A 25,008-nucleotide genomic window follows, 5' to 3' on the forward strand; every position below is an offset into this window, starting at 1 on the left:
TCGCGGTAACTGCAGCTTTCTTTTTTTTTTTTCTGTAACTTCGCCGCCGCGCGCGGCTGCCGAGGGGGCGAGCGCCATCTGGATGGTGTTTTTGCAGAGAGCTACTCGTGGCGCGCCGCTGTATGAATTGTTGAAATGCTGGAAGAGGGGTTTTGTGTTAGAGTTTCCGCGTAAGAGAATATGTTTTCTCGTATATTAAAAATTACAATCCGACGCTATCACGTCTGTAGGCTGGGGTTCAGTCGTACTTCACGATTTTTCTGACGCGTTTTACTTTGAGAAATTCAATTAGTTCACTAACGCCTCTGCGCTACGCGTAGGGCCTGCGTGGTCGGGGTGGTTCGGGATGATTTTTTCAGCCGCGGATGCAGGCGCCTTCACCGACGCCGGATTTTCTGCGACACGGGGCCTTTAAGGCTATCGCTTTAAAACAGTCACTGGAAGAAAATGCACACAACGTACGCCCCCGTGTCAGTATTAGAGATATTAAACAAACTTAAATTCTGGGCTTAAATTCTGGGCGTGCTGTTACGACTGGCCTATGTGGTGCACAATGAACAAGCCACGGCGAAAGCCCGGGCGTTTTAAGTACGCCGACCGCAGCCGTTTAAAAACGCCTGGGAGGCCGCAACGGCGAAAAGGCTTTGTGCGTGCATTCTCGCCTCCTTACCCACGGCTCGCACGACGCCCTGATGTCTGCGTAGGTTCCACAGTGCTGTCTCCCTTCAACGAACGGGACGGTTAAGCTTCGTTTGTGCATTCCTTCTTTCTTTTCCTCCTTTGCGAGGGGACGCCAGCGGTGTCTGTCTGTTCGTGTGTGCACGTCAGTGCTTTTCCCTCTGCTGGGCTAGTGGCGGTTGGAAAATACGTTGGAACTGGCTTCCGTGCACCGAGCGGCGGCCGCAAGCGTGGAGAGCGTTCGCACTCTCCTTCTCCTGAACGAGGCCGTTCCCGTAAAGGCTTCCCGTAAAACGAAAAATCGCAAGGAATTGTGGGGCGCGCCGTCTGGTAGCAGCTTCCGGTTCGACGGACGACGCGGCGGCATCGGCGGCATGCCCGGCGCACGTGTTTTTCTACGCGGTGTCAACTGTCAGTCGTGCGAAGCTTTCCGTCCACCTTGTCGACCAGAAATGTCGTACCATTCATGCAGCTGATTTTTAGGTTTCAGTTCACTCTGGGCGCCACGGTGACGAGCCAAGAAAGGCAAGGATACGTTTTTATTCATAAAGGAACTCTGGTTTTCGTTTCGGCGGCCTTTTTTGTTTCTGCCAGGTTTAGCTCTACGACATTTGCCGCTGCTTGGAGGCACCGTCACTGACTGCTCTGCCTGCGGGTCAGTCAGACAGATGAAAAAGCTATCTTTATCCGATAATTTCTCAAGCGTATAGAAGCATTACTTTAGAAAATCGGGTGCTGAGGCCGTGGCTACAGCGGTCTGGTAAATGCTGCTCTGTGATCGTCGCTGCAACCGATATCGTCAGTAACGGCGCAGCTAGCGTAATTAGAAAATGAAGTGCTGAAAATGGTTGAAAACTGCGCGCTGTCAACGGCATTTCTTGGTCGAAACTCAAGGTTCATTTCAAGTGGTACGTTAGAAGTTTTCGCTTTTTTGTCAACAAGATGGGGAAATGGTCGTATCGCCGACATATTACGGCTGCGCATTATCTCTATCTGTGTTCAAGGAACTTAGGTGGGCTTGTTGGCTACGAGTATTGTAGGGCTTGGATCACATCACTCACAGTATTAAGTATGTATCTCGTTGTGTCCCGTTTAAATTTGCGCCGTAAAACCATGTTTCACAATACATCTCTCTATGAGTGCATGCGAGCACTGAAATAGTTATTGTTGAATGAGTCAATGTTAGAGAAAGAAATATCTTGGGGAATCATTCCGTATCGGCCCTTACACAGATCATTGCCGCCTGATAAGTGCCACTGTACGTTCATTTGCTTTTTGTTCACTGATGGCTCAGTTTTGGAAGTGGCAGCCATGCCTCTGATGCTTGCGCACATGTAGCTGACTCAGCAAGGGACGCTGCAAGGCAGTAGTTACATGAGTTTACCTTTAGCGCTTGAATTTAAGCAGCCAACGGCTAAAAAGCCCACCATGGTTTTGCTAGGCGCCTGCAACCGGGTAATCTTCGTGTGTAACAAAGCCGCACTGCAAGCGTATCAATAGGCTTCAACGGCGAAGTGGTGTCGGCGGCTGCACTTCCTCGAACCGGAAACAGCGAACAGACGGCGCATCCCAGAATCCCTCGCTCTTTTACGGGTCACCTATTCGTCCCGAGATCTATGAGTGGCGCCCTCTCGCGTGTGACGTCAATGGGGGGACGGTGTCGTCTGCTAGTCATCAGTGCGTGTACGGCCGTTGGCTTCTCACCATCGCTGTTTCGTTTTCAAGGCGCACTCACAACGATTTGTCGGACGTTTCTTGACAATCAACTGCGGGATTTGGCCTTCAGCTACGGGGCCTGCCTTCTAATAGCGTGTTTGTCTGTTCAGCGCGTGCTGCGTGTTGGGTCGCCTGCTCCGTTTGCCACAGACACTTCCGATTTTGTTGCTGCCTAACTCGTTAAGCATACCATGAAAGAAGTTTGATGCGATTCTCAAGAAACCAGGTGGTCACTGCGGTAGGTTGATGCATCCACTGCTTTAGCGGCATTGCAGCAAAAGGTAGTATGGAACGTCTGATAGAAGTGCGGATAAAATTAGTGAGCAAAACTAAATTACGTAGTCCTGTGCTGCAGTACTGACCTTCGCATAATTTTTACTTAAGATAGATTACTTCCACGGTGATGCACCTCACTCCTGCATGTTAGTCCGCTCAGCGTAACCCTTTCTTTCCTAGCTCCTACCTTGGGTAGCGTGCACATTCCTCCGCGGGCTAGATTCGTCTAGCGATGATAATTAGTGCTGTCGCGTAACAAAAACAGGAGACAACATTTTCTTAGATCACCGTTTCCAATATATATATTCAATCTGTAAGCGGTCCTGCGTATTCAAGACTAAAACAGGAAAATTGATAAGTTTAGGTTTGCTGGGAACTATAGCGAATAAGTTTCTAGAGCTCTAAACACACATAGAAAAAGAAACAGGGGAGAGGGGGGGGGGGGGGGGCGCAAGCTCCGGCGGCGGCCGCGCGGGCCCCGTATCTTGAAAGCGATCCGCGACGTGGAAAATGTGCGAGCCCGCGCAGGCCTCATCTTCAAAGCGATCTGCGATGTGGACAAAGTGCAACTAGTGCCGGTAGCTTCGCATGCCATGTGCTTTCAACGTTTAGTTCGCGTTGAAGCGAGAGAAGGCACGAAGGTAAATTCGCTCGCTCACTCCTCACTCCAGCGTTTTGACGGAGAGATTTCGCGGTCATCGAGCGAAATGTGTTGATGTTTACCTGTGCACGCGTTACGCTGTGATTATTAATTTAGTTAGTGAGCGAATGTTTGCAAGTTTGTACGGCCGATAAAACTACTATCCTTAGTTCGTATCTGTCTATTAATTTGCTATCGCAATCGAAGCAGCGCTTTCGGGCGAAACTGCGACATTTTTTTTTCCAACTTACAAAGAGCTGATAAGCCTTCGTTTGTACTGAGTAGAAAAGTTGTGCGGCGTTCGCTTGACGTTTTCGATTAGTTTGCTTGGCTCGTCTATTGACAGAATAACGACGCCGGGGGCCAGCTAGCCATGACATAGGCGTGTAATTGGGGAAAAATGCGGAACTGTCACAAGAAAGGCCTGTCCAGCAACACAAACTTATTGTACCAGCGTTTTATTTTCTAAAGTGGTTGAAAAGGTCAATTTATACGTGGTTCACCACAGTTGCACTTACTCCTGTGAAAGCACAACGATGGGCGGCTTTCACAATTTTCGAGGTGGGCTATCAGCATCGCTCTCACTTTTCAGCGTTGCTAGATGAGGGACGCTTTCTTTTTGAAGCGAAGCTTGTATTGCCTCACAAGTGTCAGTATCGTTGAAGGTGTGACCGCAAAAACCCCGTCTCGCGTAAGTCTCGTGCAAGCGAATGAAAACGGCGGGAGAATAGACCGGTGGTGAGACACCTGAGGCCCGTACCCGTAACACGTGACGGGAGCACCCAATCAGGAACGCGCCCGGGGAATGGCAAGGGAAGGAAACGTCCTCGGGCGCGTTGCGTCGGGTCTCCTTTTCACTGCACCCTTGGCAGACGGATGAGAACGCTGCACGTTGTTCGGTCAGCGGCGGAACAGGCCGCTTTCGACGAGAAACGCCGTCAACGTCGCCGGAAGCAGGCTCGCGCTCGCCGTGCGGATCCTGCGTTCAAGGCAGCCCAAGCCCAGGCTCGGTTGCAGCGGCAGGCGGCGGATCCCACGTTAAAAGTCCGTCTTACCGAAGCCCAGCGTCAACGAAGGACAGCGAACCCAGAGGCCAGGGAACGCGACACCCAATTTTGAGGGCATGACAATATTTGCGTGCCCCCCTGTTCCCGGTAGGGGGGAAGGGCCGACGAATTTTAACACGAAAGTGTTTTATGCCGGGGTCCACCAAGACTTCACTGACGTATTTCCGTCACGGAAATACGTCATAGAACATAATACAAAAAAAGAAACCAGAAGAAAAAGTTCCACAAACATGCAAAATTTGGAAATCGAACCCACGACCTCTCGGTCCGCGACGATAGATCGCCGAGCGCTGAACCCATTGCGCCACAAACGCATTTGCAGAGAGCTACACAGACGCGCCTTATATATCTAACACTCCTCCGTGTACCCGCGCTCTTGCTCGGGGCGGTGCCGCCGCCTACGAGCAGAAAAGAGAAGTACTGCATTATGACACTAACGCGCACCGACAGTGAACGCTTCGGTGGTCTCAGCACTACGACGCCTCGATGCCAGCATTCGAAGGGACGCTGGCATCAAGAAGCACTACCAACGCCACTTAGGTGGCGTTCACCGTACTCAGCACAGCGGAGCGTGGCCTCCGCAATTAGCTCTGAAAATGTTTCTGAAGTTGATCGCGGAGGCTGCAATTACGACGCGCTGTACGCGCTGATTTGACTCGGTGACGATTCAGTTACGTGCTTTGTCTTGCGCGTTGTATTAGTGTGTCAGTTACGTGCTTCGTCTTTCGCGTTGTGCTAGCGTGTGCAGCGTAGTGCAGCTTCCATATGCACGACGGTTGCTCATGGTCATCGACGTTGGTAGTCGTGATGGAGGAGACGTGCCACCAGGCGTCAGCGTGGGTGCATCAACGCCTAAGGGCGCTTTAGCCACAAAACACCAATAGACATTATATATCAATGTGCAATAAACATTACACTACTTCTGTGAAGACACGTTTCACTTTCGTGTTCTATACCGATTCCTATATAAGAGGGATCAACCACATTTTTTTTGGAGGCTACTCAGATAGAAAAATTCTGCTTACAGAATTTCCACGCGCTTTTGGAAGTAACCGCTGCAGGTGTAAAGACTACCGAAGGGGCTGAGCTTTTCGTTGCGCCATAAAAAAACTTGGTCCTTTAAAATCGGTTGGCAGTCCCTTTAAGATAGCTTCGTCGTATTTTGTTGAGACTGAGTGGGGTGTGATTCTTCTGTCTTTTGCCTACCTATGACTTCACACGTTAGCAGTAAAACATTGTATAGATGTGGACGAAATGTGGACATTATTCGTACTGTACAGTAGTTAGGATGTGGTAACACTGTAAAGAACTTCGGTAAACTCTCGAATGCATTCAGGTGGTGGTGGTGGTGAAAAACTTAATTGTAGTACAAAAAGTACGAGGATAGCTCGGGACGACCCTGAAGAGGGCGCCCCGGGTGAGTTCAGTTCGCGCCAGGTTCGCGCAGCGCAGGGGAATTGAATATCGGTTGGAGGGGCTTTGCTTTTCCAGTGGACTTGATGCTACTGATAGCGCGGACACCGATGTGCGCTCAATGATACTGAGTGAGAACGGAAAGTAAAGGCAATCACTATATTTTCTGCGATATAGTACAGGCAGGGGCAAAGGAAGACGAGGACAAAGTGGAGAGATGCACACAGCGGCACACACACTCACGTGACCTGTAGTGCTCGAGCAAGCTCGGCTTCAGAAAAGCTGATTGTGCGATTGATTCTTAGTTAACGCATCAACACGTCTCACATATCATATGCGCGGTATTACGGTCCGGATGAAGTTTTGCCACCTGAGGTGAAAGATAAATTCAAGAGTATATTCGCGTTATCGTCAGCTCAGAATGCGCGCCATGGGCGGTAAACGACTGTAATACTTTCACCACACCCTATTTCCCTTGTATCGATATGACCAAGAGCAAGGCATGATCACATCCAAAGTTTGAAATAAACAGATTAAGCAAGTAAGCGGCACCACGGACTCGACATCAGCACAACCAGTGCGGATGGAGGTTACAAGGGTGTTGCAGCTTCGGCCTAAAGAGTTCAATGTGCTGAAATACATTAGGTGTGCTTAGAACCGCTTCGCGTCTGCGAGCGAGGCACCCAGCGGACAGCGGTAGCGGTATAAGTACAGGGCGAGGCCAAATCTTGGAAAGTGTCGTTTATTGTTCCGTCGTTTGCTCGCCACATGCGAGCAGCCGTAATAGTGGTAGTGATAGTCGTGGCAGGGGGTCAGAAGAAAGACAAGTAGAGAAGGCGTCAGTTGTGCTTAGGTCCTGAGGGGTGGGGCGGAGGACAGTCCAGGTGACATGGCGCGGCCGGCGGACGCCGAGCTTCGGTTCTTGGCGCGAAGCTTGGCCAGCGTGTTCTCGGCCATGTCGGCGCGCTCCTCGGCGTCCTCGAGTTCCTGCTGCACCTTGCGGAACTTGGCCAGGTTGAGCGCCGCGATCTCCTCGGCCTCCTCGATCTGGCGCTTGTACGTCTTGATCTTCTGCTGGAGCTTGTCCACCAGGTCTTGCATGCGCTCGTGATTCTTGCGGTCCTCTTCGGCCTGTGGCGAAGGGAGAAGAAAAAGGGGGCACGATCAGAGAGGTGAAATGCCAGTCCGTATGATAAAGCGTTTGGAAAGCATGATTCCAGAACACCTCCTTGAGGCGTTTTAATTCTTGAGATCGTATTTCATGTCAAATTTACTTACATTATTGCGTTCTGACGGCGAAGGAACGGTTAGTGCATTTTATGTAAAACCATGGAAACTGGTATTCTTTCAGTGCCATATCTCAGGCATACGACAGAATTAATCAGTTGTTTTCACTTACCAATAGAAAATGTGAATCAACCTCACAGAAGACTCGTTAGGACAAGTGAGTGTGAAATAAATGCTTTAGCATTGAAAGAGATTCACCAACCTGGAATTGCAGCTCCTTGATGCGGCGCTCGCTCTTACGGAAGTTCTTGGCGGCGTCTCCGTGCCTGCGCTGCTCGTTCTCAAGCTCGTTCTCGAGCTCGCGCACCTTCTGTTCCAACTTCTGGATGATCTTCTTGCCACCCTTGAGAGCAGCGGCCTCGGCTTCGTCCAGGCGCACCTGGAGTTCCTTCATCTGCTGCTCGAGCGCCTTGCGCAGCTTCTCCTGCTGCAGCGCGTGGTCCTGCTCGGCGCGCAGTTCGTCAGCAAGACGGGCGGCGTCCACCATCGCCTTCTTGGCCTTCTCCTCCGACTGCTTGGCCTCGTTCAGCACCTCGTCCAGGTCGGCCTGCGGGAAGTAGTCACACAAGCACAAAGCTCAGTCGCGCCCTTTGGGTAGATACGAATAGCTACTATGCAATGTACGGTTGATGTAATGTAGCAGTATGTTTTAATATTTGACCCCAATGCCTTACTTCTTTTGCTTCTTGCTTTCCCATAATATTTCGGCCAATTGATAAGCGGAACACGAAGACACTGACATTAGTAATCGTTGATCATGCTTGCTGTCGTTTAGATCAGTTGTGCGTAGAGAGGCGTGTACGCCTTAGTGCTTCAAACAGTCCGTTTATATGTGATCAGAGAAGATGGCGCGTCACAGTGGGCACTTAGGTTGCAAATGTCCTGCCTTTCTTAATTTCACAACTTGAGCAGGCGTGAGCATTCACTGTCAAAGACTTTAAAGAAGCCGTGCAGATGAAGTCCTAATGGTCCTAAAAGCAAAAAAAGAAAGCGTGTCGTCAGAACGCGCGGTTACCTGGAGAGCCTGCATCTCTCCCTCGAGCTTCCTCTTGGCCACAGACAGGGAAGCGGTCTGCGCCGACAGTTCGTTAACCGTCTCGTGCATCTCGCTGAGTTCGGCTTCGCCGGCGCGGCGGGCGCGGTCCGACTGTTCCAGCAGCTGGCGGCTCTCCTCCAGTTCGCCGTGAAGAGCATTGCAGCGGCGTTCAGCCGAAGCGTACTGCTCGCGGGCCTCGTCCCGGGCGCGCTGCTCCTCCTCGAGGGCGGTCTGCAGGTCCTTGACATTCTGTTGGTACTTCTTGAGGTTCTTCTGTGCTTCAGCGTTGGCCTTGTTGGCGTGGTCCAGAGCGATCTCGAGCTCGTTGATGTCACTCTCCAGCTTCTTCTTGAGCCTGAGCGCCTCGGCCTTGCCCTTGGCTTCAGCCTCGAGACTGGCCTGCATCGAGTCGAGCGCCCGCTGGTGGTTCTTGCGTGTGTTCTCGAACTCCTCCTCCTTCTCCTGGATGCGCCGGTCGATCTCCTGCCGCACCTGCGACAGCTCGAGCTGTGCCCGCAGCACCTGAAAGAGAAGAATAAAGAAGCAAGTTAGAACACGTTCACCATGGTACTGATTCCAGATAGTGGAAGCAGCGTTTAAAGGTAGCGGTCGAACGTTCTAAGTTTTTTCACTACGCTTTGGGGTCATGCGTAGCAGCGCAACCCCTTGTTCACGGTTTTCCGAAATAAAGTTGTTTACTGCTATACTACTACCAGTTACAGAAAAGAATGTCGTACTCTATAGGTTAAATTTTATTGAAGATTGAGCCGCTATTTCAATGCATTGTCCTTGTTCGGACTTTTGAGAAAACACATCTGGCGCTCACTGTGTTTCTGCCGTGTTGAGAAATGTGCACGTCCCGTCGACACATTCACCATAGTGGAAGCTGCGCTTATAGATAGTGGTCGAACGTGTGAAGTTAGGAGGTTCCGTTATGCTTTGGGGTCATGCGTACAAGTGTAACTCCTTGTTGACATTATTTGTAACAACTGAAGTTCACGTTATCCCGCAGGAATAAAGAACCGAGCAAGCTACTGCACTGCCGCACTGTAAAAGGATGGATGCGCTCAATCGCACCTTGTTCTCTTCCTGCTCAAGCGCGGCCTCGGCCTCCTCGAGAGCAGCCTGCAGCTCCTCCTTCTCCATCTCGAGCCTCTTGCGCGACTTCTCGAGCTCGTGCACGCTTCGGCCACCCTCGCCAAGTTGGTCCATGAGGTCCTTGATCTCGTCCTGCAGGTTCTTGTTCTCGCGTTTGACGGACTCGTAGTGTTCCTGGCTCTCCTCGTAGGCGGCGCGCAGCTTGAACACCTCGGTGGAGTAGTTGCGGCACTCTTTCTGAGACGCGTCCAGCTCGGCGGCGAGGTCGTCCACCTTGGCCTTCCATTCGGCGATGACCTGTAGCGGAAGGCAACGTGCAAGTGTGAGGGAAGGTGCCCGATGTATCACTGTGTTCGAAACAAAGATAATGTCGTTGAGTCTGTACCTTGTCGAACGACTTCTGGCGCTTCTCGAGAGAGGCAGCGAGAGCGTTGGCCTTGTCCACCTCGATGGACATGTCCTCCAGCTCTCCCTGCAGGTGTGCCTTGGTCTTCTCCAGTCCGCTGCACTTGGCGTTCAGCTGCTCCATGGTCTCCTCAGCCTCCTGGAGCTTGGCATGCAGCTTGCGCCTGCGTACCAAGGCAGGCAAAATGGCCACGATGAGCACGCCGCTACAGAAACTATCTTAAAGGCTAGCGCGCAACAGGCTAGTCTGATAAGTTCACAAAGCAAGAGCAGTGATAACAAACTGATGACAAAAGTTATTGCGTTTCTGGCATATTCTGCGAAATTCACGTTTGCCACAATTCAACTTGCCAGCGCAGGTTCCTTCGCATAATTCATACGTATGAACGGCTTCGTGAAGACAATTTCAGCTTGTTAAGCTCGATAAGCTGTAAACACTCAGTAAGGGAAAACTTGCGTTTACCTATCTGATGGACTCTAGGTGGTTGCGAGCAGAAAATAAGTAGAAAATGCACCAAACTGAATAATAATTCATTATTATCTAACGTGGTGATGCCATGAGGACTTTGATGACACTCCACAAAGAAATGGCAAGATAAATAGTTCCAATACTCACTTGGCTTCCTCGAGTTCCTCCAGGCGTGCCAGACCCTCGCTTTCGTACTTGGAGCGCCAGAGCTGGGCTTCGGCGTTCGCCTTGCTGAGCTGGCGCTGGAAGTCAGCCTTAGCTTCCTGTTCCTCTTCGATGCTCTCGCGCAGGTTGTCCAGGTCGTGCTCCAGGTTGCGGTACTTGCCGAGGATAGCAGCGCGCTCCTGCAGTGGTGGTCGTGTCGGGAAATTAACCGCCGCTATCATGTTTAAACCATAGCTTGGTATTGCCAAACGAGCATGGAAGCTTCATTGGGGGAAATCCTGACTGTGGTCACGGTTAGTACCCCTTGGGAAATGTTAATCATAAGCAGCGAGAAAGGTACCAGCGATGGGGCATATCAAGATGCACTAAGCGGGACGTAGACCACCTCTCAAAGGTGCCCAGGTTTACTGTACGTTTCAGCAGGGTTGTCTGGAAGGCGCTTAGTGGCACTACAATGACCACACTACTGTGATCCAAAGCGAGACGAATTTTTTTAAAACTTCAAAACTTAAGCAGCAGTGGGAATGTAAATCACTTGTAGGACAATCAGAACTTGTCAGAGGCGCCCTGGCCTGCATACTGTTACGCAAACACTGTATTTTACTCAACCGGTCTACCGGTGCTTCAGCTCAGTGCAAGTACATGAATTGCCCCATCGCTGGCTGAGAGCTGAACTGGGGCCACTCACCCGAGCTTCCTCGTCGGCTTGCCGCTTGGCCTCTTCAAGCTGCGTGGCGAGCGAAGCCTTGATCTTGTTGAGCTGTGCCACCTGCGACTCGGCCTCCTCAAGCTGCCGTTGCAGTTCGCTGTTCTCAACGCCCATCTTCTTCTTGGCACCGTCCATGTCGTTGAGGGTGCGGTTCGTTTCATCGAGCTTGAACTGGGCGTCGGCGAGCTGAACCTCCAGCTGCTTGACCTGTTTCTCAGCGTTGGCCTTTTTGTTTTAGGCCGCAGGGAAGGGGACATAAAATATAAAAGTCAGTGTTTGTCCCATCAAGCATGTCAAACGATATATGCGTTGGTGCAAGTTAGAGAGTGTGAATACAGGATAAATAGCATGTAACATGTGTGAGATTTTCAAGTGCTTATTGGTAATGTTTTTAGTGCTCTTTGCAACGAACCACCCGAACGACAGGCGGAAGCAGTACCGATGTAAGTATTGATTACATAATAACTTGAGTAGTGTGAGTAGTGAAGTGTTTAGTGGTAGTTGTCATGATGGCGCATAGTTGCTCCGTGTCAAATGTAAGAAAACCTAAGATTCTCGTATTTGTTACCGATGATGTTTTTTAGTGCAGTGAGACATCAAATAGCCAGTAACGTGGAAGAATGCACTTGGATAAATGTTGGGAAGTTGTTGTAGTATGCCAGTTTTCAAAGAGTCGCAACACAGAAATAAAGTGAAACACGAAATTCCGGGCATGCATGCGCTTGCCAAAAGGGTATCATGCTTAAAAGAGTGAGGGAGGCCACGGCTGGAAGAGGCTTTAAGAATGCGTTTTCTACACGGTGCAAGACAAAAGTGTCCGAAACCTGCCCGCACACAGCGCTGCCGCTTTAGAACTTTTTAAGAGATAGGCTTGTCATTACTGCATTGGTTTCGCACCGTTTTGTAGTATCGCTTGAAATATCAGGCTCCGTAACATGATAGGTGGCACGACGAGACGTGTCCCTATTGTATCGCCGATCAATTTAGTTTAAATTATTCTTCTGACGCTAGTCTAGGGAACGCTGAAATCGTGCGAGGATGTTTGATGTCGACTTCGCTCTCTGAGAGCCATTTTCTGGAAGGCTGCAAAGAAACAACTGCACTTTATATCATTGTGATATGAGGCTGTACATATTGAGAGTGATCCTCGCGCATGATAGGCTCCTTATCCAAAGGGCCTGAATAGATTTAGATTGCTCTATATGTGGTTCGAATTGCTCGTAATCGATACTCGGAGCCTCGCACAGAGCAGCTATCTGCTAACGCCGCTACGCTCATGGCGCGGGTGTTCGCTGTGTGCGAACGAATCGGACGGCGCGTGCATTTTCCGAAGGGAAGGGCTACCTGTGACTTGTTGCTGTGGTCCAGGAGGGATTGGAGGTCGGACACTTCGGCAGACAGGGTGGCACGCTCCTTTTCAACTCTATGTACACATTCGGGGAAAGGGAGAAAATGAGGGAGGAAGGAAAGAAACGGCGGGGCTCAAGACAGGGCTCACACACTCGGGGAAAAGCCTACGGAACTGCGGGTAGGATTCGTCTCTCACTCCTAACAGGCGGGGCCAGACAATGCAGGCTGGGCTCGGTGTGGGCCACCTCGGACCGGGAAGGAACTTTGGACTGAACGGACTAGCCAACTGGGTGCTTTTACCTTATCGCGGTTTAGGTGGTCAACATTGGCGCGCATGTCATCCAGTTCGCTTTTCATCTGGGACTTCTCTTTCTCCACCCTGCCGAGCCAAAGTTTCGTTAGAAAAGTGTTTCTCGCCAGCGAGAAGGTTGGCAAAGGGACTGGGCTCGAAGAAAACGCCTTATAGCACAGAAAAAGAGAAAATAACACACAAAAAATCCTGGTGTGTAAACTGGCGTGAAGGTTTTCGTCAGAAAAGTGTTTCTCGCCAGCGAGAGGGTTGGCAAAAGGACTGGGCGCGAAGAAAACGCCTTATATGTGTAGGAGTGGTAGAAGTGGCAAAATTCAGCTTCAAGAAATCGCGCGGACATTGACATCTGCGTTTCGCAGTTGCAGCGCTTACGCGCAAAAAGTTAGTTTGCGGCTGGTACATTGAAGAAGAGTAAAAAGAAGGGAAAAAAAGAAAAACACGAGCGCGGGTGTCGGAAAGGTTTTTCATGTAAAGTGTAGAAATTGACGCCGTTACCATTTGTGCCCAAGAGAAAAACAAAGGCCGAGAATAATAATTCAGTGCGTGGCTGTAAATCGATGATTGACTTATACGAATCTTATTTCATTCTAAACAGTTATTTAGCACATAGATGATTGACTACACTTCGCCCTATACTTAGGTCAATATTCTAATTATATAATACACAGTCAATATCTCTATAACATCTCGGTTGTTCCTTCCTCAGGCGTTCTTCAAGCTAAACAAGATGACCATTTCTATTCAAGGCAGTCTGCGTGGCGCTCCATCAAAGGTACACAGTTTTGCGCAAGAGATACTCAAGTCCAACGATTTCTAGGTTAAGCTGAGAATATAGCAATGTGTCCAGTATAAAAAGAGTGGTCGAGCTAGAAGGTAAGTATGACGCAGGTTCTAATGCTGAATTCTATAACAGTAGCTAAACTTGCCTCTTTAAGTGAACTACTCTTTTCTAACAATCGAATCCCCAGTTTTCCTATATCGAACGAAAAGTGCTCGTGGGCATCCTGATTGCGAGAGCGAATGCGGGCGCTTACTTGGCTTTGTGTTTGTTGAGCTGGTCGATCTGCTCAGAGAGCTCGGCGACCGAGTCGTTGTGCTTCTTGCGCAGGTTGGACATGGCCTGCTCATGCTGCAGGTTGGACTCCTCGAGGTCGCGCCTGAGCTTGGCGAGTTCGGCTTCGCGGCGCTTGTTCAGCTCCACCTGGGCCGACGTGGCACCGCCGGACTCCTCCAAGCGCTCGCTCAGCTCCTCGATCTCACGCGCAAGGTCGGCGCGCTGCTTCTCAGCCTATTCGGAAAACAAAATCGTAAATGCAATCAGCAGGATCACCAAATTCCCAGCGTCTTTCTTGGCAAACATCCTTTGTTAAGCTTTAAAAATATCTACGGTGAAGCGGCATTTTCGCGCGCACATGCAACGATCAGTAGATTACAGAGAAAGTCGTCTATATAGTCGGCATTACTGCCAGCATAAATATGCGGACTGCTCCCGCTCGTAGTTTTTTCTATCCACGACCAACTGTGGCCTGGTTTCGAAAACCGCGGGTATTCTAAACGCACACTATCAGCGTTTTCCCTGATAGTTTGTATTATGTCTAGAAATTTGGTGGTAGAATTCTGCAAGAAAAATGAATTAAGGCTTGGCTTATGCAATCAGTGCGTCAGCGACGTCCTAAAGTCTCAGCTGCTCAGAGCGATGGAATATATTCAGTCTCAAGAAAGCGATAAGTGCTCGCGTACAGCGCACACGCACAACTTATTGAAAGTAAGTAAACGCAGTAGTGGTGACATGCATTATGGCCAAAGATAGTCGCGAAGCGGTAACATGACGAGCACTCACGGCCGCCTTTCATTTGACAAATTAGTGCCCACCACGGCTGAAACTGCTTTGAGCGTTACTTTATTTTACGTTGACAGTTCTCGCCAACCCTGCCATCTAACCCTCTTGCCGAAGTATAACCTGGCAGGAAAGCCCGAAAATATGTAAGTATGCCAACTTACCTTGGCGCGGGCCTGGCGTTCAGCTTCCAGCTCCTCTTCGAGCTCCTCGATGCGGGCCTAGAACAGAAGGTCACACCAGTGTGACACAGAAGCCAGAGAAAGGGGCGGCCCTCGCAGAAGCAACCACACTTGCGTAGTCCTTGCGCATGGGACGACGACGTCCCCGCCACACCCCGCGAAATTTCCCCCGTCTACAACCAACAGCAAAAGCTCGCCACGTGTTCCACAGAGGGAACAAGCGCTGTGGCGCCAAACGGCACCACAGAAGCATGCTTTTTTAGGCACAGCCGATGAGGAGCCATCCAAACCACGACAAAGCGCACGGGCTAGCCGCACACGCCGAACACGCGGCATGGCCTTGGCTGCCCTGTAAATCCAGAGTGGTTAGCCAAGCGACGATGCCACAAAGCACAGGCACACGCAGCAGTAGTATCAGAAGCTACGGCTCGTCTCGAGGCCTACTTCATAGATGAAGTGCACAGTGGCCGGGCTGGAGGCGAGCACAGGCTCCTGGGCCTGGCGGACGAGCCGCTTGCTCTCGGCGCTGAGTCGGTAGTTGGGCGAGATGTAGTGTCCCTTCTGGAGCGGGTAGAAGGAGTCCTGGAGCAGCGCGTCGCCGGCCGTGACCACGCCCTTGGGCTTCCTGACGGGAGCCGCAGCACCATTGACGAAGGGGCCATCTTCGCTGGCTAGTCCGTTGGTCACGCCGTTCGGGACGGCCCGAGCTGCTTCGAGCGCCGAGTAGCTGTCCATGTCGCCGGGTTCGTCGAGGAGTGAGGAGCGAGGAGCACCGCGGTTCGCTCGGGTCGGTACTGACGGCTCGAGTCTGCTGCCGACGCGTTAAAAGGGTGGGAGGCCCCGAGGCATCGGGAAATCCGAGCTGGCCTCCCTCGCCCCCGGCGCCGTTCACCCACCAAAAATACCTATGGCCAGAAATATGTACGCGTTCGCTGCCGCTCGCGAGGCTCCCCTGACTCACCGCCGACAGCTACCGCTAACAGGGCAGCGCCTTTTTTCGAGACTTTCTCACCCTCCTAACGTGTTTTCTTTTTGGTGCTTCAGGCCTGCGGCCCGTCACTTCCCAGTCTGCTTTTTCACCTGGTGAAGGGGGGCCCCTCACGGTGCAACGGCCTGCGGTCACGTGGACGCGTAGCGTTCTCCCGGTTTGGCTGCCAAACGGCTAGGGCAGGCGGTTTCAGCCGCGGGAGAGTCCTCAAGGACGGAGTTCGAGCACGTAACTGCCACCGACGGCGTGCTGTCTCGCTTCACGTGGACAGGTAAGACGGCTTTCTTTAGACACACTAATCAGCGTTCTGTTTTTTCTTAAAGAAACTCCCATTTCTCTCCTTTCAACAGATATTTTGGGGCGCATTTCTGGCATTCTTGAGCGGCCCGCTGCCTTTCTTCTTCACTACCCACTGTTCGACGTTCTTTTACGCTGATTGCAGTAGACAGTATTTGTCGATTTCGACAAGCCAGACGCGTAAGCGGTAGGTCGCTTCAGGTTTCTTCTCCAACCAAAAAGAAGTCAAGCGGAATATATTTAGCTTAATGGCTTTCGCTGCTGCAGTATTGCTGTGGTTTTTTTTTTTCAATATTACTCAATATGGTTGAAGACAGCAACTAGTTCTTATTGCTAGAGCACCGATCGCCAATCTTTGTATTCCCCAAAATACTGAGCCCTTATACGGAAGCTGGCGTTTTGTGTTTCTGCGATTTCCATTGGTTAGAACTGTGTCGTTCTTCCTGTCTACGTTGTGGTTTTTGTCCGATGTCGGCGGCTGATGTATCGCGTAGAGGTTGCCTAAATTGCGACAATATTGCGACTTTTTTCCACGTGGACGAACATTGACGCTCGCCAGATACGCTGTTTCATACAACGTCGCGTCATCGCAGAAAGCGCGTCGAATGTTGCCACAGCTCATGTCAGCTAAACGCACGCATGCCGCTTGAAACAACATGCCACATGCAACTTTGCCTTACACCAGCTGTCATTTATATGCTGTTACTTTCAGTACCAACCACGGTAACTGAAAATAAATATAAACGCGTCGCACCGCTTCAACATAAATCCCCCAAAAAGAACACACGACGCGTTTTACACAGCGGTTGCATTTTGTTCTTGTCGACCAGACTGTGTGGTGAGGATTGCACCGCGATATCCAATGCTGGTGGTCAACGCCAACATTTCATAAATACGTAAGTCTAATCTCTCGCATGTTCAAGAAATGTCCTTCCTCGCCCATTAGGATGACAAAGTGTGGTTGCCGATGCTGCGGAAAAGGCCAAAGTAAAAACGACGGCGCCAATGAAATGCACACAAGCCTTACCTGCAGTTCCTTGATCTGCTTCTGCAGCTTGGCGACCAGCGCCTGCTCATCCTCCAGCTTGGCAGCCAGGCTGGCCATCTCCTTCTCCTTGCGCTGCAGGTTCTGCTCCATCTCCTTCTTGTGCTTCTCGAGGTCGGCAACCGCTTCCTGGGCGAGCTTGAGATCTCCTTCAACCTTGCGCTTGTTCTTCTCGAGGTCGGCACGTGCCTTCTTCTCGCGTTCGAGCGAGTCCTCCAGCTCGTCCAGGGTCTGCTCCAGCTTGGCCTTGACCTTGTTCAGGTGGTTCACCTTGTCCTCGGTGGCCTGCAGGTCCTCGGCGGTCTTCTGGTTGGTTTCCTGCAGCTGCTTCTTCTCCTTGTTGAGCTTGTTGATGAGCTCGTCCTGGTGCTGAATCTCGTCGTTGAGGTTGCGGATTTGGTGATCCTTGGTGGCCTTGTCCTGCTCCGCCTTCTGCAGAGCGAGTTCCATGTCCTCGATGTCCTTCTTGAGGCCGGAGATCTCGCTCTCGAGCTTCTTCTTTGACTGCGACAGCTGAGCGTGCGCGTCTTCCTCGTGCGACAGCCTGTCGTTCAGGTCTTGCAGCTGAGACTCGAGGTCGCCCTTCTGGGTGAGAGCCTTGTTGAGGCGCTCCTCGACGTCGCCGGCACCCATGCGCTCGGCTTCGAGCTGCAGGAAGAGGTCGTTCTTCTCCTGCAGGATCTTGACGTTCTGGCCCTCAAGTTCCTTGCGCAGCTTCTCCTCCTTATCCAGCGCCTCCTGAGTCTTCTTGAGCTTCTCTTCAAGCGCCTTGAGCTCATCCTCCACGCGGGCGACAGAGAGCAGGGGCTTGACCTGCACGAGATCAGTGCGCATGCGTTGCTTATACAGCCTTCGCCATTTCGCCCTGCTCCTCGGGTGAAGGAGCAATGATAACTCACGTGTGTAAAATACGGTTTCCCTGTAATTAAGCGAGACACCTTTACGGTATAAGCGCTCGTTTTGCAATTAATCTTAGGGTGCAAATAAATTAAGGCATATTCATTCTAATGTCAAACTGTACAATTCTCATCTCGACCTTTTTGATCTGTTGGATCCCGGCCGAGGCGGCTGCATTCCAATGGGGACGGAATGCAAAAGCGCTCGTGCACCGTGCATTAGGTGCAGCTTAAAGGACCCCAGGTGCCCAAAATTAATCGGAAGCCGCCCCACTATGGCGTTCATCGCAATCAGATCGTAATTTTGGCCCATGAAATGTCATAATTTGATTATTTTTCTCTAGAGAAATTACGAAAATACTGAACAATGCACACATACCTTGCTGTACAGCTTCCACCACAGCCAGTTGCGCAGCTGGAGGAACTTGCGAAGGTTGCGCTGAATGACCAGCAGCGCGACTCTGCAAATGAAAATACCTGTGTTTAAAACGGATTGCAAGGACAAGTGACATCTATAATTTACAGAGCAAAAGGATAACAGGCGAATACTTGTTGACCAAATTGAACGATGACTGCTGAAATACAATGACAAACGGTACTCGAGCTCCGTGAAAACTGGTTAAACAACAAGAACGTAGTTGACACTATTTTCACCATGACGTCCCTTATTGCACTAAATTATCAAGGCGCGACAAACAGCTACCAAATAATGGTCAACTGTTACCTCTGTTCCTTGAGCTTCTGGAAGTTCTTCTTGGTGAGGTACCAGCGCACGGCGGCCTGCATCATGGTGATGATCTTGCCGAGCCGCTCATCACGCAATTCTTCAAGGCGACCCAAGACGCCTGCCCTGAAGAAGATCTGTACGACAGCAGGGAACAATTGATGGTTTTGCGTTGTAAGTGACGTAATACGTTGTCATGCAGGCGCATTTTGTTCTTGCAGGTGAAAAATAAAGATAAGCAATTATTCAAACAAAATTACTTCTTTTGAATCAAGAACCCTTCGTACCGAGTGAACCTTTGCAAAATATGCCTTCGTAGGTATTTGTCATGGAAAGTGGGTTAAAATGTCTAATTTAAATTAACGAAGTGCCATTCGCATAACCGAGCCGCTATTCTTAGAACTCGCGGCGTGATATGCGATAAAAGATAGCTTAGTTATTGGGAAAATGCTGCCAGAATACTTGAGGTAGTTTTACAGAATCCTCGTAGAAAAACAAGATCGCTAATTTTTTTATATATATGAAGCACCTTTTCAATTTAGGTAATGAACCCTTGGTGCCGGAAGCACGTATTACACGAAAAGTAATTGCCAAATATTCATTGGCACTTAAATTTCTAGTCTTAATCGTGGTAGTGTAAAGTTTAAAGGCTGAAAGTATTCTGCTGTGTATTATCCAGTTGGAGCTGGCCCACCGATGTCCGTCCGCGCGATGGACATTGGCCACTTTAAAGCATGGGCAATAAACAACAATGCGCGCTATCCTGTATCACACAAAAATCACTCAAAAATGCATGGGAAGGTCCGTCTAATGGGAACACAGGCGCAAGGGAAACACAGGAGGGGCAGGTAGGGGACTGGGACGAACAGGGAGGCACACGGAAGTGACGTACCTTGGTGAAACCGAGCCGATACTCGCCCTCGTCTAGTTTGATGGCGTCCATCAGCTTCTCTGTGGCGGCACGTGCGTCCACGAAGCCCTTAGGGAGCACGTTAGCGGCAAGGATGGCGTATCTACAGGGGGGCAAAGGCGCGTAACAGGACGAAGCAAGGGCTCAGATCGGTGGGCACTACGGAGGGTGAAAGGGGAGTGCACGGGCTTAGCTCCGCCATGTTGCCGCCTCTGCTACTAACCAAGTGCCTGATTACGTTCTTAGGCAGTGATTAGAAACCGAAACGTCGCCTGATCTTGCTATGAACTCCAACCGGGTTAACTACTGACAAGCGGCGGAAGATATCCGCCAGTCGTGAAAGTCGGAGAAACTTTTGAAATAACTTGAATGTGGAGCAAATGTCTGCCCTCGTTGGCAATTATCATCCACCAGAGGGCACCAAGTCGTGCAATTGTGTCCCGAGACAGCTACGACAGTTCCCGTTGGCATTCTGAGCAGAGAGGAAGCTGCTCCTCTCTCGGCGTCGCCTACATTGGGCGGAGCGAAGTCCGGCGACCATTGCAGTCAGGCTGCTGCCACACATTGTGGACCCACAGTTAGTCGGCATGCTAAGAAGCACCAGACCGGCGTTCGTAGACGGGTTAAGCTTCGCGGGTATCGAGGAACAGCGCGCCGCTGAGCACGGGGTCTGCCTACAGGTCAGCAGCAGGAACAAGACGACAGCCGAGGAAAGAGTCGCTGCGCAGCATACCTTATCTTGTCCATAGCGGAATTCAAGCTGGTCAATTTTGGTCTGTTTCATAATTATGTCCGCTGCTTGTCTCGCCTCGATGAAGGAGTCTGGAAGCTCACCGCAGGCAAGGATGCCGTATCTAGGACCGCAAAAGGTCCAAGTGCACAATGACAAAAAGCGCACGCAACATTCGTTGGGTGCAGCTTCTCTTTGGCACCACACAATGAAATGATTTGATATGAACATTTAATGATTGTTAGTAAATTTTATGTGGATGAGCAAGTTTGAGTTCCATGATGGTTGCCAACTCTTCGAAGAGCTGCCGCTGTTGAGAGCGGTACATGTACAGAGCCTTGTCAATGCCTTGACATCATTTTAGGTGCAGTCGAGTTCCTGTTCTGATTAGCGCTTGAGGGCAAGTGGGGACAAAGACCGTGCAAAAAAAGGGTAGACATGCCAGAAAATGGCGTCTTGAAAAAGTGGCACGGTCTCCAAAGGACGGGAGCCATGCTGCCAGAGGGAAACAGCCTCGGGTTGCATGAGGGGAAAAAATAATGTGCGGCCTTTGACAGGCGCCAAGGGAGAGGACGTGCGCAAGAAATGGGGCTCGAAGTGGGCATAAAGAAAAACTTACCGCTCTGATAGGAAAAAAATTACTTGCCTGTAGACTCGACATTCACAGGGGAATGGATGCGGGGACAGAAAAAACCTTGGGTGCTGTTCGGCTACGGGGGCAGGGAGGTTGACTAGGGGGGTACTGATTCGGACACAGGTTGCGCGCTCTATTGTGCAGCTCTCTCGCAGTTTCGAACAAATGAAATTTACGAAGCTGTGTAGCACCATGCAGCGTGTGAATCAACAGTGGATGTCGATTCGCATACAGCTACGGGCTGCCGAGAAGAAATTCCTCTATCAATATGTATGCCTTTTTGATGATTGGGTCGCTCAGTATCTGTCGCCGGCGACGTTAGTGCGGCCGAGAGTTGCACGACAGGGCGCCCATTAGAGGACCAGAGGGGGCAGGGTTTCCTTTTTTCTTCGGTACGTGCCTTGCTGTGTCCGAAGCGGAAATCGTTGGCATCGAGCTGAATGGCTTCGATGACCTTTTCGGAGACGTTTTTCGCGTCAACGAAGCCCTTGGGGACGGCACTCGCCGCCAAGATCGTGTATCTGGTTGGGAACACAATGCCAGCATGAGGATTGCAACGAAAGGACATACTGCTGCTGCTGCCACCGCGAGTGGCTGCCTGCACTAAGCGATGATGCCATTCGCGATGGCCTCATTACGACTACTTTCGCTGCGCTAATTTCTAATGCAGGGTAAGCTGAAACCAAAGCTAAAGCGTCATTTATTTTCTTCGCTGAAACAGTCGCAGTGATATGGAAACAAAACAAAAATGTGCATAGCAAAACAAAACAAAAAGTAACCCCCTTACAAGTACGATGCTGTAAGCGATGGCTGTCATGCACACGTCTGGGCAGTATCAACATTGTATAGACTGCGGTTGCCAACAAGCGCTTGTGTTATCAACTGAGAACCAAATCATGTCAAAAATAGATGCCACTCAAAGGCACATTTCCTCGATGTTTTGATAAGGAATATATATTACGCATCTATTTTTTTTTCGATCAGTGTAGCCTATAATATTAGAAGTAAGATAATGGAAATTTTAAGTATCAGCTTGCGTAAATACATTTAAAAATGGCATTGACAATACATGATCACTGTTTGTAGTCAAAGGGTAGGTTTGTATTGAGACGAAGGGAGAACTACACAGCGCACTATAGAGTACGTAAAGTCGCACTGCGCATTATTTCTTTCACCATCATGTGAACAAGTTTTGTAAACAGCTTAATACGGACATATGCGTCTTAAAGAACTGAGCGGTGACGACACTCTTTCGTCCGTTTTATTTGTGCTGCCTTATGATACAGCAAGCCAGAACTGTTTAAGTGCCTGTTCAAATATTTACGACGTTTCTAATTCTATGACGGGAATTTACAGAAAATAAACAAAGCGAATGAAAGAAGCGTCCTACAAAGCTGCACTGTATAGCTTAAACAAAAAAATAAAGACGTTTATTACTGCAGTTCAGCAAGAAATCTCAAAGTCCTACTCTAGAAGCACATAAAGTAGCATTGATCGGTCGTCCAGCTTACCGCTGCTTGAAGTCAGGGTAGATCATCCTGTTGGGGAAGCCCTTACGGCAGATACGGATGCCTTCAAGTACACCGTTGCAAGTGAGCTGATGCATGACAAGGTGGGAGTCGATGACGCCTGCACACGCACCACAGACGTTTAGCTTTCTGTGGCGGCGTTCCTTGAAATCACAATGCTTGCAGATTTGCAATTTTACGCTAGTATTCATAGCTGAAACTCGTAGGCAGTACGAATGCCGAGAAAATAGTCAGTAATAGGCATAATAAATATCACACAGTTAATTTCGCTTTGTTAATTTGTTACCACGTATTACCAGCTGCCTCATACCCATAATTGGTAAAGCTTAAAATTTGAGTATGAACTTTGTTCAGACTGCTGGTAGCTTTATTAAATGTGCTCTAGTCAAAGACCTTCTATATAGAAATTTCTAAACTGATTCTAATGTGGCAACAAGAATGCAGAAGTTTAGCATAACATTAACGATAAAAAGAGAAAAGAGCATTTATTGTTGATTGAAGAATGCCAACAAGTTATTTTGGATAGAAATAAATACACTTGTAGCAGCTTGCGAGTCTCTGTAAACAAGATTAGCTTTCAGTTTTCACTAGGAACCTGTGCGAGACCAAATGACGCTTACAGAGATTTCAGGAGAGCTAAGGAAGCAAAGTACTAACGCATTGCATGACTCTTTTATTGCTTTAGTTTATTAAGTAATGCTGTTTACATTTGGCCACACAACGCATTTTTCAAAAGCTCTCCAGACGATAATGGGCGTTTAGAACCCTTACTGTCTCCTATGACAAAGAAAATACGAACAAAAGAAAGGTTCGGACGGAATTCATTTACCTGGGGACTTGGTTTCGTTCGGAATGATACAGCGGACAAAGTGGGGGGAAGTGCTATTCAGGGTAGCCATCAGCTTGTTCAACTGTTCCTGTGGGTCACCAGTGCAGGGCAGAGGGTTAGGCATGACACAAGATAAGAAATGCGTTTGTGCACATGGTGGAGGCCGCACGTGTGCTCTGGGGTGTACGTGGTTGGGGGGTCATGTGGCAGGTGTAGGGGCAGTTGAACGCTGTGGGTGTGGGGTTCAATATACGAGGTGGCTGTGCTTCTATAGGTGGGGCTGGTCTATTGTGGTGGGACATGGGCATGACTATACCTTGTGGACGTGGGGCTGGCCGACTTCGGCGGGTGTGGGCCCGAGTGCGTGTGGTAGGTGCGGGGACAAGTGTGGGACGGCATGCTACGCGAACAGCCGGTTTCCGTTTCTTTATAGAGGGTAAGGTTTGCCTGCTTGAGCACGTTTTGCAGAAACACGGACGCAGTCTAGGGCAAGAAAGCTACCACTGAAGCAATGGTTGTCAAATGTGAGAACCTTCTTGCTTTTTAACAGTGCGACGAGAGCGATCGGGGTGGAAGAAAGCATACTCTTGCGCTCCTGTGTGTTCAAGAGAGTAAATTTTGTATTGCTAGCTCCAGATACATTAGAGACGAAAAAGATGGGAAAAATGCATTTCTTAGTCAGCCTGCAACAAGGCGAATCTAGAGCGTTCTTGTCGGATCGAAAGAGGCAACAGATTACGTAGGGCAACGTGAAAACGAGAATGCTGTGCATCGCCGGATTTTCCTTCAGCGATGGGCCAATGAAACCGGCTGTTTCGTTTCTCTTTGTGGGCATAATGGGATTCAAGTCGTGCTCTATCTAAAGGGGGTTCTTGGTGTGGGTGTCACCGAACGGACTGGATCGGCGGGGATTGTGTCTTACGTGGCTGCTTGAACTCGTTGGGAATGATGCAACGCACGAAGTGTGGATGCGTGCTGTGCAGTGTCGCCATCAGCTTGTTCAGTTGTTCCTTTGTGGCAGAAAAGCGAGCAAAGCAAGGGTTAGGCGCTTGCGCGCACGCACAGAGAAACGCCACGCCGATGGCATTTCTCACTGCGAAGTAAGACCGGCCACAGCCAGACACAGCATTAGGCTCTAGTAAAGCCACGCGACAGCACGAGCGCCGAGGTAATCTCTACGTTATACCGAGAACTTCATTCTATAAGATGGAGTGCGTAGCACGCATCTTGGTGGCCTGCTTTGCAGCTAGCATTTTTGTATTACGCTCTATAGGTTAGCGAGCGCTTTTTTCCAAACGCTGCTCATGCAATCGCGAAACTATCTTTCAGGTATAATGGCCCGAGCTGCAACCAAGCTTTTACATTTTGTGCTAATTAGTGCACTCTTAAGCTAAATGTGCAAGCAGTCAGGAAACAAACTTGTGCATTAACCGCAACGAGCTTCGCTACAAGTGCTTAGATTGCTTATGATCAGAAGTTACGTGATTATAAATGTCGAGGTAACAGCAGCAGCGGCAGTTGCGACCTTCACACATTCAGGCATTAAAAGGCAGCGCACTTGGTGTTTATTGCTCACATTCATACTTTCCCACGGGAAAAGTTGAGGAAAAGTTGGAAGGAAATCCAAGGGACAAAATTCGGTATAAATTAAGAGAGAATTTAGAGGGAAGTAAACCGTGCTCGGTTTTTCAAGTGCAGGTTTGGGAACCACAGGGAAGTTATAAAAGGACACGTAGTGGGAGACACTAAAAATCATTCATGGGGTAAAACAAGTGAACAATCATGGGA

General features: G+C 49.8%; 1 protein-coding gene across 36 annotated transcripts in view; it reads right to left on the reverse strand.

Annotated features, from left to right (window-relative positions):
• Positions 1 to 6,516: 6,516 nt before the first annotated feature.
• The window catches only part of LOC119453722 (myosin heavy chain, muscle-like), a 46,741-nt gene continuing 28,249 nt past the window's right edge, over positions 6,517 to 25,008 (reverse strand). For 9 of the 36 annotated variants that reach the window (XM_049668375.1, XM_037715758.2, XM_049668353.1 and 6 more), the window contains 16 exons: positions 23,221 to 23,308; positions 22,374 to 22,491; positions 21,263 to 21,383; positions 18,589 to 18,725; positions 18,244 to 18,325; positions 16,951 to 17,781; positions 14,621 to 14,677; positions 13,654 to 13,907; positions 12,304 to 12,382; positions 10,939 to 11,184; positions 10,233 to 10,429; positions 9,597 to 9,780; positions 9,191 to 9,508; positions 8,093 to 8,635; positions 7,280 to 7,624; positions 6,517 to 6,921 (listed from right to left, as the gene is read on the reverse strand). In XM_049668375.1, coding sequence (XP_049524332.1) covers positions 6,640 to 6,921; positions 7,280 to 7,624; positions 8,093 to 8,635; positions 9,191 to 9,508; positions 9,597 to 9,780; positions 10,233 to 10,429; positions 10,939 to 11,184; positions 12,304 to 12,382; positions 13,654 to 13,907; positions 14,621 to 14,677; positions 16,951 to 17,781; positions 18,244 to 18,325; positions 18,589 to 18,725; positions 21,263 to 21,383; positions 22,374 to 22,491; positions 23,221 to 23,308 — 3,882 coding nt within the window. In that variant the 3' untranslated portion in view covers positions 6,517 to 6,639. Of the gene's footprint in view, positions 6,922 to 7,279; positions 7,625 to 8,092; positions 8,636 to 9,190; positions 9,509 to 9,596; positions 9,781 to 10,232; positions 10,430 to 10,938; positions 11,185 to 12,303; positions 12,383 to 12,609; positions 12,689 to 13,653; positions 13,908 to 14,620; positions 14,678 to 16,950; positions 17,782 to 18,243; positions 18,326 to 18,588; positions 18,726 to 19,480; positions 19,602 to 20,231; positions 20,353 to 21,262; positions 21,384 to 22,373; positions 22,492 to 23,220; positions 23,309 to 24,142; positions 24,231 to 25,008 lie in introns of all 36 variants that reach the window. The other 27 variants (XM_049668363.1, XM_049668362.1, XM_049668367.1 and 24 more) reach the window with 12 other exon arrangements.

The sequence above is a fragment of the Dermacentor silvarum genome, chromosome 5 (genome assembly GCF_013339745.2).
Source record: "Dermacentor silvarum isolate Dsil-2018 chromosome 5, BIME_Dsil_1.4, whole genome shotgun sequence".
NCBI classification, from domain to species: domain Eukaryota; kingdom Metazoa; phylum Arthropoda; class Arachnida; order Ixodida; family Ixodidae; genus Dermacentor; species Dermacentor silvarum.